The sequence below is a fragment of the Typopeltis vanoorti genome, chromosome 10 (assembly GCF_054136105.1).
Source record: "Typopeltis vanoorti isolate ZY-2024b chromosome 10, IOZ_Tvanoo_1.0, whole genome shotgun sequence".
In the NCBI taxonomy this organism is placed as follows: domain Eukaryota; kingdom Metazoa; phylum Arthropoda; class Arachnida; order Uropygi; family Thelyphonidae; genus Typopeltis; species Typopeltis vanoorti.
The window spans coordinates 43,289,157-43,304,062 of NC_143558.1; the positions used below are offsets into that span (position 1 = coordinate 43,289,157).

Sequence of the window (14,906 nt, forward strand, 5' to 3'; positions counted from 1 at the left end):
AGAGGCTGCATCAATTGACCAAGACAGCCACCATATTTTAATTAACATACTTGATACACTAGTCTCCATAAATTAAGGAATAAAGAGAAAATTCACTAACTTGAGTGGAAAAGGGAGAAAATAGGAAAAAGGAAAGCCAGGTATATTATGTAAAGAGGAGTGCTGAGTCTGGTTATCATATACAAATGAGTGACACTAATAGCAGTATATTCAAATGACATAAAAGCAGGTGATTTGGAGTGGTTTTCCATTTTTTGTCTGGGGTGAGAACAAGACATATCATGATAGCAAAATTCTTGGATATGGCTGCAAGACATCAATTAACACTAATGAATTCAGCAAGCTGTCACAGAGTAGATGCTAGCCATAGTCAGGTGGAGGTAGCCAGACGGTTGCATGTGAGTGATTCCTTGGTTCTCAGACTCTGAAACTAATTTTGACAGTTATAAACGTCATCCTAGAGATACATACAATGAAGGAAGGCCATGGGCTACAACTGTAGTGGATTGAGTGATGGCTATGATTACCTGTTCACCGAAACAGGAGTGCTATCCTGAATCAGCTATGATCTGACTTCGTGTTGGTTACAGGAACATTGGCATCTACTTCCACTGTACACAGATGGCTTCATGAAGGTGGTCTTTGTGTCAGGCATTCTTTGAATCAGGAGAGAACCAGGGACATGTTATCCTTCTAATATCTGTTAAAGAGATGCTTATGGTGAGGTAGAGTGATGTTTTGAAAAGGAATCTCGTTAGCCGGATGCACTGACCTGTATGTGCTTCCTAGCACAACTTGTGAATGCTGCAACTTATAGACAAGAGGTCCTGGAGCCCTATGTTCGTCCATATGCAGGTGCAATAGGGAAGGCATTTATCCTATGAGATGATAATGCTCATCCTTTGCAGGAGCAATGGTTGTTATTACCATCTGAGCTGCTGGACACCATTGTAAACAGTATGAACTATCGTTGTGAGTACTGTATTGCTGTGAGGAGTGACCACATTGCTTATTGAGGCACTTTGACAATCTCATTTTGACCATGGTCTTCATGTATGCATTTTTTACTGAATTAAACTATTTATTTACAATTTTTGTGGAGATGTTTCTTTCGCATCTCATGTCCTACTGCTTTTCATCGAATTACATGAAAATTAATCATATGGTTTATGAGTTATCGTGATTTTTCTCTGTGTTTCTTAATTTATGGAAACTAGTGATACTAAATACCTGTAGTTTCTCTGAGTGGCAGTTATAAGTTTTGGGAACAGTTGTTGATTGCTAAACTTCAGGACTGAATTAATGAAGTGTATCTCTAGGTTTAGTAACAGATTTTGTCATTTTATAACAATACAGTCCTGTGCAAAATTACTCTGTAAGTTGGCTATGGTTTCAAAGAGTGGAGTAGTGTCAACAAGAAAAACAGGAAGCTAACCAGTGAAAGTTCCACAAAGTTTTGTTTAGTGAATCACTATTGTTTAACTCTAATCATCATTGCCTGTGAGGCCAATGCCATTGGTGTCTGATGCCTGTTTCACCATTCTTTGCCACTTCTCTCTGTCTGCCGCCAGATGACTCAAATCCTGTAAACTCTTTCCATGACACTCTTTCACATCATCTACCCATTCTCGCCTTCACCATCCTCTTCTATTTATATTGCTCATTGTACCAAGCATCAAGGTTTTGATCTTTCTACTGTTATCATTCTGCAGATATGGCCAAAAAAACTTTAGTTTCCTTTGAATTATTTTCTGCATTAGATTTTCTTTGCAGTACAGTTCATTTGTTACTTTAAAGCCAACATTCATCTCCTAGTCTTTGACCATTACTAAAGACTCACAACCATAGAGAGCACTTGTGAATATGCATGTTTCCAATGTTCTCAGCTTGATGGAATGGTTCACTGATTTCCATATCTTCACTTTTCCATAGCTTGTCCAATGCCTGTAGGTTTACTTTAGTTTTTGTTTCTGGGATGCATGATTTCAGTCTAAATCATGCATCACTCGCTAAGTATGCGAAGTTCCTAACCTCTTCCACCTTTTGTCCATTGACGTTTATTTGCTTTTTCATTCTCTTCTCTCCAAATAGCATTGTTTTTGTTTTATCAGTGTTCATTATCAGTCCACATATCTTTTCTTCTTCACTTAACTTCAGCACCGGTCTTTATAATTCATCTTCTTCAATAATGACTATATCATCTGCAAATCACAAATTGTTTATTTCAGTACCTTGAATTGAAATTCCCCACTATATTTTCCTTTATGGCATCCATTGTTTTTTCTAAAAGCATGATAAAGATGATTGGGGATATTGGGTCTCCTTGTCTCATACCTCTTGTTGTGCAGAACCATCTTCCTATTTCTCCACAGTTTCTCACATCAGCCTCTGATTATCATTGATGTTCTACAAGACACATATCGTTCGTCTACTCCATAAGATTCAAGTACAGTCCATGCCTGTATCTGATATGTACTGTTAAATGCTTTCTGAAAGTCAACAAAACAGGTAGAACACATTTTTATTTTTACATAGAGCTTTCTCTACAAATAATCTTAATATTAATATTTGATGCACAGTGGTGCTTCTGTCTCTTGTAAATCCTGCTTGCTCATCTTCCAGATTTTCTTCCATTAGTTTCCTTATTCTTTCTGTTAATATCATCATAAGTACTTTTCCCACATGATTCATTACAGTTATTGTTCTGTAATTTTTGCATCCATTTTGCTTCCTTTTTTGTGAATAGGTATTAGGATTGATCTTTTCTATTATTTTGATGTTTTATCTTCCTCCCATGCCATGTTACATAACCGGTACAATTTGTCTATTATCACCTCACACCATGCTTCAACACCTCTCTAGTGATCTCATCATTCCCAGCACTTTTATAGTTTTTCGGATGTTTTATTGCCTTGACAACCTCATCCTTCAGTATATCTGTTTCTCCATCTGTGCTTGGTGGTGATATTTCCCTGAATTCAATTAACTTCTTTTGGACTTCAGCATCTCCCTGTGTCTTATATAACCCTGAACAGTATCTTATCCATCTCTCTCCTATTTCTTCTGTGTTCATCAACATTTTCATTATTTATGGCTCTCTGTTTTGGACTCCATTTCTTATTGCTGTTTCTGATCATCTGATATACTTGTTCCATATTCATCATAGTATTCATTGATATCCTCACATTGTTCCTCTAGCCATTTTTGTCTCTCCTAACCATCTTCATTCCATTGCATTTCTCTATACTGTTCTTTCATTTCTACAGATATTTCTCTCCTAATCTTTAAATCTCTTTTTTCTTGAATTATCTTTAATGTCTTCTGTAATATCCACCTCTTCTTTGGCTTTTCTGCCTCTGGGACTGTTTGTTCCACTTTTTTTTTTTTTTTTTGATTGCAGACATCACCTTGTTGTTTCTATCCTCCACTCCCTTTTCTGTAATGGATTTCATTTATTCCTCAAGCACTTTCCTATATACCTTCCATGATGTAATTTCCTCACTTAGTGTCCTCATATCCTGACTGAAACTATGTCTTCACTTGTCACTTGAGTTTCAACTTGATATTGGCAATCACTAAGCAATGATCTAATTCCATGTCTGCTCCTTGAAATGTTCAAGGAATTGATGTGGCCCATTTCTTGTTTATGAGTATCGTGTCTAGCATGTTCTTAAGTTCTTCCATCTAGCCACCATGTCCACTTCCTTCAGTCTTTTTGCTGGAAATATACAGTATGTTTCAATTACTGATGGTAATTGTGATTTGCCCAGGTTGTTAATACTACTAGGTCAGGGAAAGAAATGATAAGAAATTGTAAGAAATGATTTTGATGTGTAGTAATCAGGTTGATCAAATAGATTTGTACTATTGGATAGATGCAAATGAATCCTACCTCGTTGTTACCAGTTTGATAGTATTTTACACTTGGAATTGAGGAAATAGCGGATCAGTGTAGAAAGCTGATATGCTGTTTGCTAAAAAAAAAAAAAAAAAAATCGATATTATCACTTTCTTTTGCTAATAAAAATAGAAATATAATGGTTGTGGAGAGAGGGAATATTTCATCAAGGAGTCTTAAACCTATGACCGATTTAACAATGAAAATTATTGCCCATAGCATATCCATATGATCAAATAAATACACTTAGCAAGCTATCATAATTGTTTATATTCTGAATCTTCTGAAATTTAAAGTTGAATTTTGATTGTCAATATTTCCATGATTTTTGTGAGAAAAGTTGTCCGTTTGACACACTGATCCATTTTTGACCCATTTATTGCAGATATACTTTTGGTTTGTCTAATTTTGCCACTACAAATAGTCCAGTTGAAATCAAAATTGAAATGATTCAAAAAGTTTTAACAGCGATCCTAAATACCAGATTTCACTAAATTTCATCAAACTATGCTAAGTTAATATCATTTTGAATCAATTTTACAAATAAAATTATTCAATAGAACTATAAGAACATCTTGTAGATGCCATAAATCTCAATTTATCAAATTTCATTCAGACAGAGCAGTTACCACAATACAGAAAAACCTCACTTAATGCAAATTTCATATGCTCAATTGAGTGAAATGATACTATTTCCTGCTTTAAGTGAATGAATAATCAGTTAACACGATTTTTTTACATTACACAAAATTTTTTGTCGCCAATCTGTAGTGAGCAGCAGTACTACTTGTCAATGTAGCAGGCGGTGGGCACTGGTAGTACTGCGGGTGGTAGTCGGCGACACTCATCAGTTGACTCAAAGCTATCAGTGCACGTGCAAACTCTGTTCTCTTGCTCAATTATTTTTCCTTCATTTTGCTTTGATTTCCATACCTATAAAGGCTTTACTACATTCAACCTCTGATATGGAAAAGAGAAAGACTGATAAAGAAAGCAGCAGTAATAAAAGAGAGAAGAAAAGTGATTATTAGAGGAAAAGCTTGAAGTCATTAAGAGACATGAAAGTGGTGCTAGTAGTACAGTATAATAAATTTAGTTTAATCCTTTATCCAAGTGTGAGCAAACAAAATTTGCGCCTGAAAGTATCTTCAGGACTGGGGTAAGGTGGTACAACACCAGGCAACTCATTGCAAAGGTGGAGCAAGCTAACATCACTCCTATCGCAGTATCTCCCATAATGCAAAACACATCTCCTTGCGGATATGTATAATGTTATGCATTAAGGGAAGGGCCACTACCCAGACTAGTTTCGACCTTTATTGAGGTCTCTTCAGTGGGAGCCAGGCCCAAGTGGAGATACCAGACAGAAGCATTAGCAAGGTCATCTCTACTTATAGGAGTTGCCAAACGGTGTGCCACCTTTTTATTAAATTACTCTGTATTTAGTAAATGGATTTAGTAAACTTTCAACAGTAGTACAGTGATTGTGAGAGACCTGGGATGCAGTGAGTCTGCAGTTCAGAATATATTAAATAAGAGCAAAGAACAAGGAAAAGTTGCAGCTGCTACAAGTACAAAGAATATTCAGGCAAAAAGCTCTCGATATTTTTAATCATTAAAAGTGACCAAATTTCAAGAAGAATAGGAAAGCTTTACTGCGAGTTTAGGATGGTTTGACTGTTTTAAAAATCAAAACTGGACTTCATAACATAAGAATAACTGAGGAATCTGCTAATGCAGATAAAGATTCTGCAGCCAAGTTTCCTGAAGAATTGCAAGGTATAACTCAGGAGGATGATTATGACGATTGTCAAATATTCACTCTCCACAAAACTGGTCTCTTTTGGAAGCATATGCCAACAAAAACTTTCCTAGCTAAAATTGAAGCATCTCAACCAGGATACAAAGTATCTATAGATCATCTTATGCTTTTATTAGGAGGCAATGCAGAAGGTGGCTTTAAACTCAAGCCTATGTTAGTTTATTGTGCGCAAAATCCAAAATCTAATATTATTGAAGAAATCAGCACAATTGGAAAAGAACTTGGATTTAATGAACTGGATAATAAAGATGTGAGAAACTTGCTCAATTCCCATTCAGGACAGTGAAGCAAGAATGATCTCCTTCAACTAGAAGTGCAAACAAGAAAAGAATGTTATGACTAAGAAGCTAACTGCAAAAGAACTTGAGCTAGTTTTCAATCGCATTGAGCATATTAGTAAGGAAATTTTCTTTGATGCTGATCCTGATATGGAACGAAGCTTCAAAGTCTGCCGAAATCTTGATAAAGTGATCGCCAGCTTTCGCAAATTGCATGACAAAATGAAAAAATCGAGCACTGTTCAAACATCTTTACTTAATTTTTTTTTGTAAAAAAGTAGCTCAATCAAATGTTTAGATAGTAAATAAAAATTTAAAAGCAATTGATTTTTATTATTAAAGAAACAGAATTAACTTTTGATTCAAAACTAATATAGCTTATACTGTAATTTTTTTTTTTCAGATTTACACTTATAAATGATGGATGAATTCTAATTATTCTAATTGCTTATTGCATTCACTTAATGCAATTTTGTTTAGCACGCATTAATTGATGGATTAATTAATCTCATTAAGCAAGGTTTTCCTGTATATAATTTTGACAAGTTTTCTCTCTTTCTGCTTTGCAAATTGTTCATTTGAAATTGGAATGATAAAATTGACAGATTTTATAAGGATGCAAATTAACTTGTATATGGATGGATAAATGAATTCAATGTTAGATCTTCTTCTTCTTGCTTTAAGCTTCAGCTTATTGCATCTCTAATAGTTCAATGCAAGCAATCTGTCTATCTATTGATTTTTTGGTCTACCAACTGGTCTTTTCATATTTGGTTTCCAGTGTCTAGCTATTCTTTTTGGGTCCATGCTATTAACATGTTAATTTCATTTCAATCTTCTTTTTTTATCCATGTGTTTATGGGTTGGAATTAACATTCTTCATAAATTTTTTCATTTTTTTTTACTTTATCAAATTTTGTTTTGTTAACTATTTTTCTTAATGTTTTCATTAAGTTTAAAAACATTGCATGTTGTATTTATCTGTTATATTTTTGATGTTTCTATTCTTGTTTCACATGCATATTGGTCAAACTATGTGGTTTATATATTTTTTACTTTTGTTTTTTTTGTTAGATCTTTATATTTTTACTGTTCAAAATTATTTCTAGGCATTTAAATTTCATTACTTGTTCCAGTATTTTTCCATTTAGTTCTATTATATTATATCTATCATCATATTACAATGTCCAAACTGGAGAAGTAAAGTTCTGGACAGACACAATTGGGGGCAACAAATCCAAGAGGCCAAGGCTTGATTTTTCTGTAGCACCATAAAAAGAAGAATATGGATTTTTATCAACCATGCACTTGAATTGTCACAAGATCTATAACATGACAGCATTGTGTGTAAATAGTGAGAGGAAATGAATCTGTAGTGTTTCTTAGAGAGTTGAAGGTTGTATGCACTAGGGAAAATGGTATGAGGAAGACTGTTCTAAAGGACAGATGAAGGAAGAGATCATAATTCTAGTAGCAAGGCTTATACGTTGGTCAAAATAACTGGTAATTAGTTTACGGAATTAACAACGCATATAAAGTATATTAATTAAAGATAACTTTAATAATAACTTCTATATTTCGGCAACGTCACACTGCCATCTTCAGGAACATAAAGATATGGTATGTGCACGCAGACACTAACGAAAGCAAATGAGGAAGAAAGCAAGAAACTAATATTGTTCCTAAAGTCCTAATGGTGCCCTCTGGCAGGCTAATTTGGTTGTCTTGGCAGTTGGGCTGAAGTTCTCGAAATGTAGGTCTCCCAAATTTGGGGTAGTTTCATGCACCCAAATTTGTTGAGGTTAGGAACGTTTTTTAGAGCTGCTGAAGATTCCTTGAATAACTTTCGTATTTAAACTTGCTGCAGTGTATTATTTTTGTTTTCTTCCAACGAATTCTATGGTGGGTATCTAAGGCATGGTCAGCCAGCCCAGAGCGGCTGTACTGGTGAAACCAGATGTAGTCTTTGTGTTCTGAAATCCTGATATTTGTTGTTCTGCCTGTTTGGCCAAAGTAGGACAATTTGCAGCTGCAAGGGACCTGGTATACACCAGGTAGGTCTAGAGGAAGTGGTTGGTCTTTGGTGGAGCAGATAAGGGATGCCAACTTTTTATATGGTCTGTAACAAGAAGTAAGGTCATATTTTCTGAGGATATTGGTCATTTTCTCAGAGGTGTCCTGGATGTAGGGGATGGTGATAGATTTGGTGTAATCTTTATTGTGGAGGGAGGGGTTGTGGTTTACTGGTTTTAGTATTTTTTGGATTTTTTTGGAGTTATAGCCATTGGCTAAGAAAGCGTTGTGGATGTGGTTTAGTTTGGTAGTTAGGGCCTTGTCATCTGAGCAGATTAATTTTGCCCTGTTATATAGTGTTTTTATAACCCCATATTGTTGTGAGGGGGGATAGTGGGATTGCTGGTGAGTGTATCTGCCAGTATGGGTGGGTTTTCTGTAAAACAGAGAAAACCAAAGATCCATCAAGCTGGTGGGTGATTAAAGTGTCTAGGAAGGGGAGAGTGTTGTTTTCCTCTTTTTCTAAGGTGAACTGGACTCTGGGGTGTTGGTTGTTTAAGTGTGTTAGGAAGGAGTGGAGTGAGTCTGAGCCATGTGGCCAAATAGCGAACACATCATCCACCTAACGAAGCCAAATAGTGGGTTTTTGTGGGGTGGAGTTTAAGGCTTTCTCTTCAAAGGTCTCCATAAAGAAATTGGCCAAGGTGGGGAAAGTGTTGAACCCATGGCTGTCCCCTCTATCTGTTTGTAGAACTTTCCTTGCCAAACAAAATAGCCTGAGTTCATTGTGAACTGAAATAGGGCTGAGATATTGGGAGGAAACTTGGCTTGGATGAGCTCTAGGGTTTCTTTGAGTGGGACATTAGCGAATAGGGAGGAGACGTCAAAACTGACCATTATGTCAGTGTGTTGGAGTGAGAGGTTTTCTATACTGGCTTTAAAGTGGGCTGAGTTTTTTATGTATGATTACATATTGCCAGTATAGTGTGTGAGTGTTTTGGCTAAATGTTTGGCTAAGTTGTATGTCTGGGAATCAATGCCATCCACTATGGGACATAATGGCACATTTTGTTTATGTATTTTTGGGAGTCCATATAATCGGGGGGGGGGGGGGGTCTAGAGTTGTAAGGTTTTAGTTTGTTAGTGACTTCCACAGGCCAAGAAGTGACTTTCTTAAGTAGTCTGTGGAGAGTTCTAATCTGAGAGCTGGTAGGATTGTATTCAATAGGGAGGTAAGTAGTACATTTTGAGAACTTCAGCCCAACTGCCAAGACAACCAAATTAGCCTGCCAGAGGGCACCATTAGGACTTTAGGAACAATATTAGTTTCTTGCTTTCTTCCTCATTTGCTTTTGTTAGTGCCTGCGTGCACATACCATATCTTTATGTTCCTGAAGATGGCAGCGTGACGTTGCTGAAATATAGAAGTTATTTATTAAAGTTATCTTTAATTAATATACTTTATATGCATTGTTAATTCCGTAAACTAATTACCAGTTAAGAAGGAAGAGAATGAGAAGTTGGTTTGGTGAGTATGGAGCAGCTACCCATTTTTGTATATAATTAAAGGGAATTAAGGAATAGTGGTGGCCAGTTCTCTGAATCTAGATCCATGGAAAGAAATACAGATACAGAAACAGTGTCTGTGAGAAAGCCATTGGAGAATGGTCATCTATTAAGCAAATATCTCTTTCTATATATAATCTAGCATTCTGAAGGTGGTTTTTGTGGGACCACCTCAATTTTGATAAGTATTCTAAGGTTGGGCAGATTTGGGACTTATAAAGCGTCAGTAGTTAAGCAGAAAATAAGTGATGTTTGAATATATGATGTGTTTATGCCAAGATAGTCTAGATATAAAAGTCAGTACACACAGATGTGGAAGGCATCTTTCAGACAGTGGGCTTTCTAGCTATCATTGCTGACTCTTGTTCAAAAGCTATGGAAAGGTTTAGAGAAACTTGACACATTGATCCATTCCCAGAACTCTTGAACCTGTTAAGCAGCATAGAGACTTTGCTAATCAAACTACCATTTTATAGTCTGCTTTCCGTCTTTTGCAGTTATGTCGCCAGTTTCATCTCTGGTTATTCACTACATGTCATGGTGGATGTCTTTCACATGTGCTCTTTCTCCTATACATAAATGATCCCTCACTGACCTAAAATACTATTCATAGATTTACCAGTGACATACCTCTTCTTGTTTGATGAACTTCGTAGTTGACGAACATCCAGGTTTCAAGATCTTCTATAGCCAGTGTCTTGATCACTGATTCCCCCTTGTCCTTGATCTCTTTCAGTGGAGTGAAGACAACTTTGTCACTTCATTGCTACCAAAATAGGATTGTGTTCTTTCTCACTTCATCTTCCTTTACACTTGATCATATCTACATCTCCAATCAATATGATATTTTTCTTCTTGAGCTGACTTACACTTCTATCTTTTTCTGCTGAAGACATTACTTCTTACCTGTATAACTGTACAAACATCAAATCTGTCCAACTGTAAAATACACTAAAAACCTGCCTAACAATGCTAGTTGTTATCGAGAAAAAAGGTCAGTGCATTTAATAGACGATTCTCTCTCTCACCATTTTCTCTGTACACAGCTTCAGCATTACATCTTTTCATGAGTACTGTTCTAGTGAACTGGCTTCCATCATCCCTCCACTCTCCTCTAACCTTGTAAAAACGTGCAGCCATTGATCAACACCCATTTGTAGTTTTGCTTCAAACCTCTCTAACTACCTTCATATCCTTCTCTTTTATTAACCTTTATCCTCTTGAATAGTCTTTTCCACCATATTGTTTTTCCAAAGGACTTCAGCTGTTCAAGAAATATATTCAGTGATTTCTTTCCATCTTTTTAACCACTTGTCTACACACATAGAGCACTATTCAGTTATAGGCATGTGTAGTAATGAATTTATTTATATTCATTTTTTTTGTTTTTTTTTTCAAAAGTGTGTGTGTGTATACTTTCCTTTTCTTGTTCTCTAAAACCATCCTTTCGGAAGAAGTGAAGCACTTAAAATTGCATATGTGAGCTTATTGCAAGGCCAAAAAAAAAATTTTTACAAACAATCAATTTGATACGCTGGTATTACACAAGCAATCTCCATCGAATCCAGAAACACTCTCATTGGAGACGTACACTGACCATTATTCACACATTGCCTATCATATGAACCAGTAAAATCATTTGCTGACAAATGACTCATTTGACCATCTCTGGTAACTCATTCACCACTCTCTCCAAGCAACAGATCTTGTCCTTTCACTCTTACTAATCCACTCTTCACAACTTCCAGTGGTGATCCTTTATTCTCTCCCATCCAGCATATTACAGTGTTTAGCTATGTTTATGAAAATTCTCATGCTTAGCCACCTCCCAGGTAGTTAAGCATGAGGAATTTTCATACTCATTCTACCCATTAATAGGCAAAGTGGTATTTACTATGTTATGAAGAAATCCTCTGATTTCACCAGATCCAGTACTCTCAAACTCCATATCCCATCCATTACACACCATTCACAACAATATGCAGTCTTATTCAAGTAGTAAAATGTGGGAGGATAAGCTAAAGCATTTAATTATTCATGTGATTATCTCTTAGAAACTGCATACATTCCATTTCCTTCCTGCCGTGTGTCTTTTCCTCCTTCCATTCTATGGTGCACAAAGTAATTGCTTACTAAAAATAAATAATTCAAGAATGCTTTAAGATTATCAGCATATGTTCTAATGCAAGGCCAAAATCCTGGCCTGAATCTTATCAGATTATCAGACATATATGGTATTTATTCTCTTGAGAAATGTATACAATAGTAGCAGCAGCTGCTACTTCATTCACTGGCTTTCAAGATATATTATTGGAAGAGCAGTTTGAAATCCATTAGTATAAATGCAACACACTTTCAACTTTGTTATGCCAACCATCTAGAAGCAGTTTTAAAAGCAAGGAGCTATCCAGACTATTAATGATTTCTATTTTCCATTTATCGACTAAGGACAATACTTTATTTGTAAAATAATTTATTGTATTAAGAAGTTAATTTAATTGATTTATAAAACCATGTTAATTTGATGTTATTGACATATTTTGAAAATATATTTAATTGCAGTCTTAAGAATGATTTTCTTAGAAGTTATTAAAAATTGGCTGCTTTTTTATATATCTGCTCTCTCCTTGTAACCACTAGGTACAGTTAATGTTGAAAGTTCAAAACCAGTAGTTATGAAGGAGGATTTTGAAGCTGCTCTAAAACTACTTGTACCATCTGTGTCTATTGCTGAACTTCAAAGATTCAATAAAATTAAAGCTGTAATGTCCTGTTGATTTATGTTATCTTTTTAAATAATAAATTTATTAACAGATAAATGTTATAAATTTATCTGTTAAACTATTTTTAGAATGGCATGCTGCTCTCTCAGGACTACATATACAGGTTTACTCATTACAATGAGTTATTTGTATATAAATTTACATACACAGTACATAAGATATTTATTGATGCTATTTAAAATAAAGATAGATTTATTGGGCCTGTGTTCTCTTGTTGTGATATGTATTCTCTTTTTTTACAAAATGCATTAAATAAAGATTATTCAAGAAGTAAAATGTGGGAAGACGAGCTAAAGCATTTAATTATTCATTTATTTACGAAAATAAGCATACTCAGATGTGTTTCTCTGTGATATTTGTACAGTATATGACTTAGTGGATCCTGAATGAGGACTGCTCATAGCTAAATAACTATGTTTAGTGGGTAGATCACCATTCATAAGTCCAAAACGGCGCATTTAATGTAAGTAATATTAATGTAATGCAAAATGTAAGTAATATTAATTACTTACATACTGTTGTGTACCATCATACAAAAAAAATGCATTGTATATAGATCATCATCAACAACAGCAGCAGCTTTCAGTCCACTGCTAGAAGAATGCCTCTCCATACTTTTTCAGCTTTAGTCGATCTTGTGCATCTCTCTCTCTACCATAAACTACCAATACTGGTTCTTGATGTCCATTCTGTTCTTCTTTTTATCCATCTGTTGTCAGACATTTTCATCACATGTCCTGCCCAGCACCATTTATTGTCCTCTATTACTGGTGCAATGACCATTACCTTTGTTTGCTTCCTTACCCAAGTAGTATTCTTTTTATCTGACTGTTATTCCCAAAATGGCTCTTTCCATGTTTCATTCTGTTGTTTTCAGTTTCTCTAGCTGTTTTTTTTAGTCAGGCTCCAGGTTTCACTACCACAGCCACTTCAGATCTCTAATAAGCAAGGTGGTGGTATTTCACCAGGTGATAAAAGACATCTACCACCTAGAGGTTAAGTTGGCATTTCCTCCACCTAGGGAAGATATGCCTTTGTAGCAGCAATGCTTCAGGTTATACCTCCAGGTATATCTTCCTGAAGATATACCTGAAGGTATATCTTCTTTCTTCAGTCCACTGAAGGTATATCTACCAGAACTATTCGGGTAGTTCTGGTAGATATATGACAATTTACATTAGAACTTTAGATAAATAAAATAATGTCTTTTTATCTCTGAACTGAAATATACAGAACTCTATTTTAGTTTAGTCATAACATTGAGAGTACACAATACTTGTAGATCTCATTTTAAGCTGTTTGGTAAATTGCTTTTAAATAAATCTCTATAATGATTAAAATCTTTCCATCCTGTTGTTATTCTAGCTGAAATTTAATTATTCAATTTATGATTGCAGACTAAGCAATCTTTCTCTGAAGATAACTACCTAGACTGGTTGGTTCTCTTCAGAGAACGAGAACCAACCAGTTCAAAACAGCTATTAGGCAATTGAAACTGTTCTCAAAATGCACTAATAAAAGAAACATACAGGTGCCTGGCCAGCACTCTTGTCTTAAGTAGTGTAAACTAAGGCAACTCGATGCCGGGGATTGTATTTTCATAAGCTCTCTGGTCAAATTTTTGAAACTTTCAAAGTTTCTACATATATTCAGCTTTGAAAGTAAAATCAGTAGGTTGGGAAGGGAGGAATTGGAATTTATACAGTTAAGCTGTACAGGTAAGAAGTATGGAAAAGGATACTAGTTGTTTTGGAGACAGGGAGGGCTAAGGATGTAACTTGCTTATACCAGGTAAAATGGGATCATTCTTGGGTGAAATAAGAACTGCATTTGGTAACACTGAAGTCGACAAGGCTGTTCTCGTCTCATTAAAATCTCGTAGACAGGCTTATACGTTGGTTATGTATTATTAAATCACTTAAGGAATTGAACAACGTAGATACGAATATAAATTAAATTACACTTTAATAAATATTTCCGATATTTTGGCAACGTCACGTTGCCATCTTCAAAAGGAAGGTTTCAAGTACAGCCATTCTGGTCTTGCAGACCATGCTCTGGATGCACGCCACAGAATATGCTGGAAGTAAGCTACAGTAATACACTGTAGCAAATACAAATTCAAAAGACTATTTATGGAATTAGCCTCAGCCCTAAGAAACTCTCCAAACCTCAACAAATTTGGTTGTATGCGATTGCCCCAAATTTGGGAGGCTTACATCAGCAGACCTTCAGCCCAACAGCCAAGAACACCTACTTAGCCTGCTAGAGGGCATCATCAGGACTTTTAGGAGAACAATAGCTTCATTCTCAGTTACTGTGCTGTAGTGCCAACGTGCACGTGCTTTTTTTTTGTAAGTTCCTTTTGAAGATGGCAACGTGACGTTGCAAAATATCGGAAATATTTATTAAAGTGTAATTTAATTTATATTCGTATCTACGTTGCTCAATTCCTTAAGTGATTTAATAATAAAATATAAGGAAATCAATGTATAATGCACTGCTAATTTATATTGCAGGGTTTATTCAAATGAAGAATGATGCTT

General features: G+C 35.4%; 1 protein-coding gene across 1 annotated transcript in view; it reads left to right on the forward strand.

Annotated features, from left to right (window-relative positions):
- Pex6 (peroxisomal biogenesis factor 6) overlaps positions 1-12,566 on the forward strand; it is a 338,534-nt gene extending 325,968 nt beyond the window's left edge. Inside the window, exon 21 of the mRNA XM_090398889.1 lies at positions 12,218-12,566. Within this exon, the coding sequence (XP_090255015.1) occupies positions 12,218-12,354 (137 nt within the window). The 3' untranslated portion in view covers positions 12,355-12,566. The remainder of the gene's footprint in view (positions 1-12,217) is intronic.
- Positions 12,567-14,906: the final 2,340 nt, after the last annotated feature.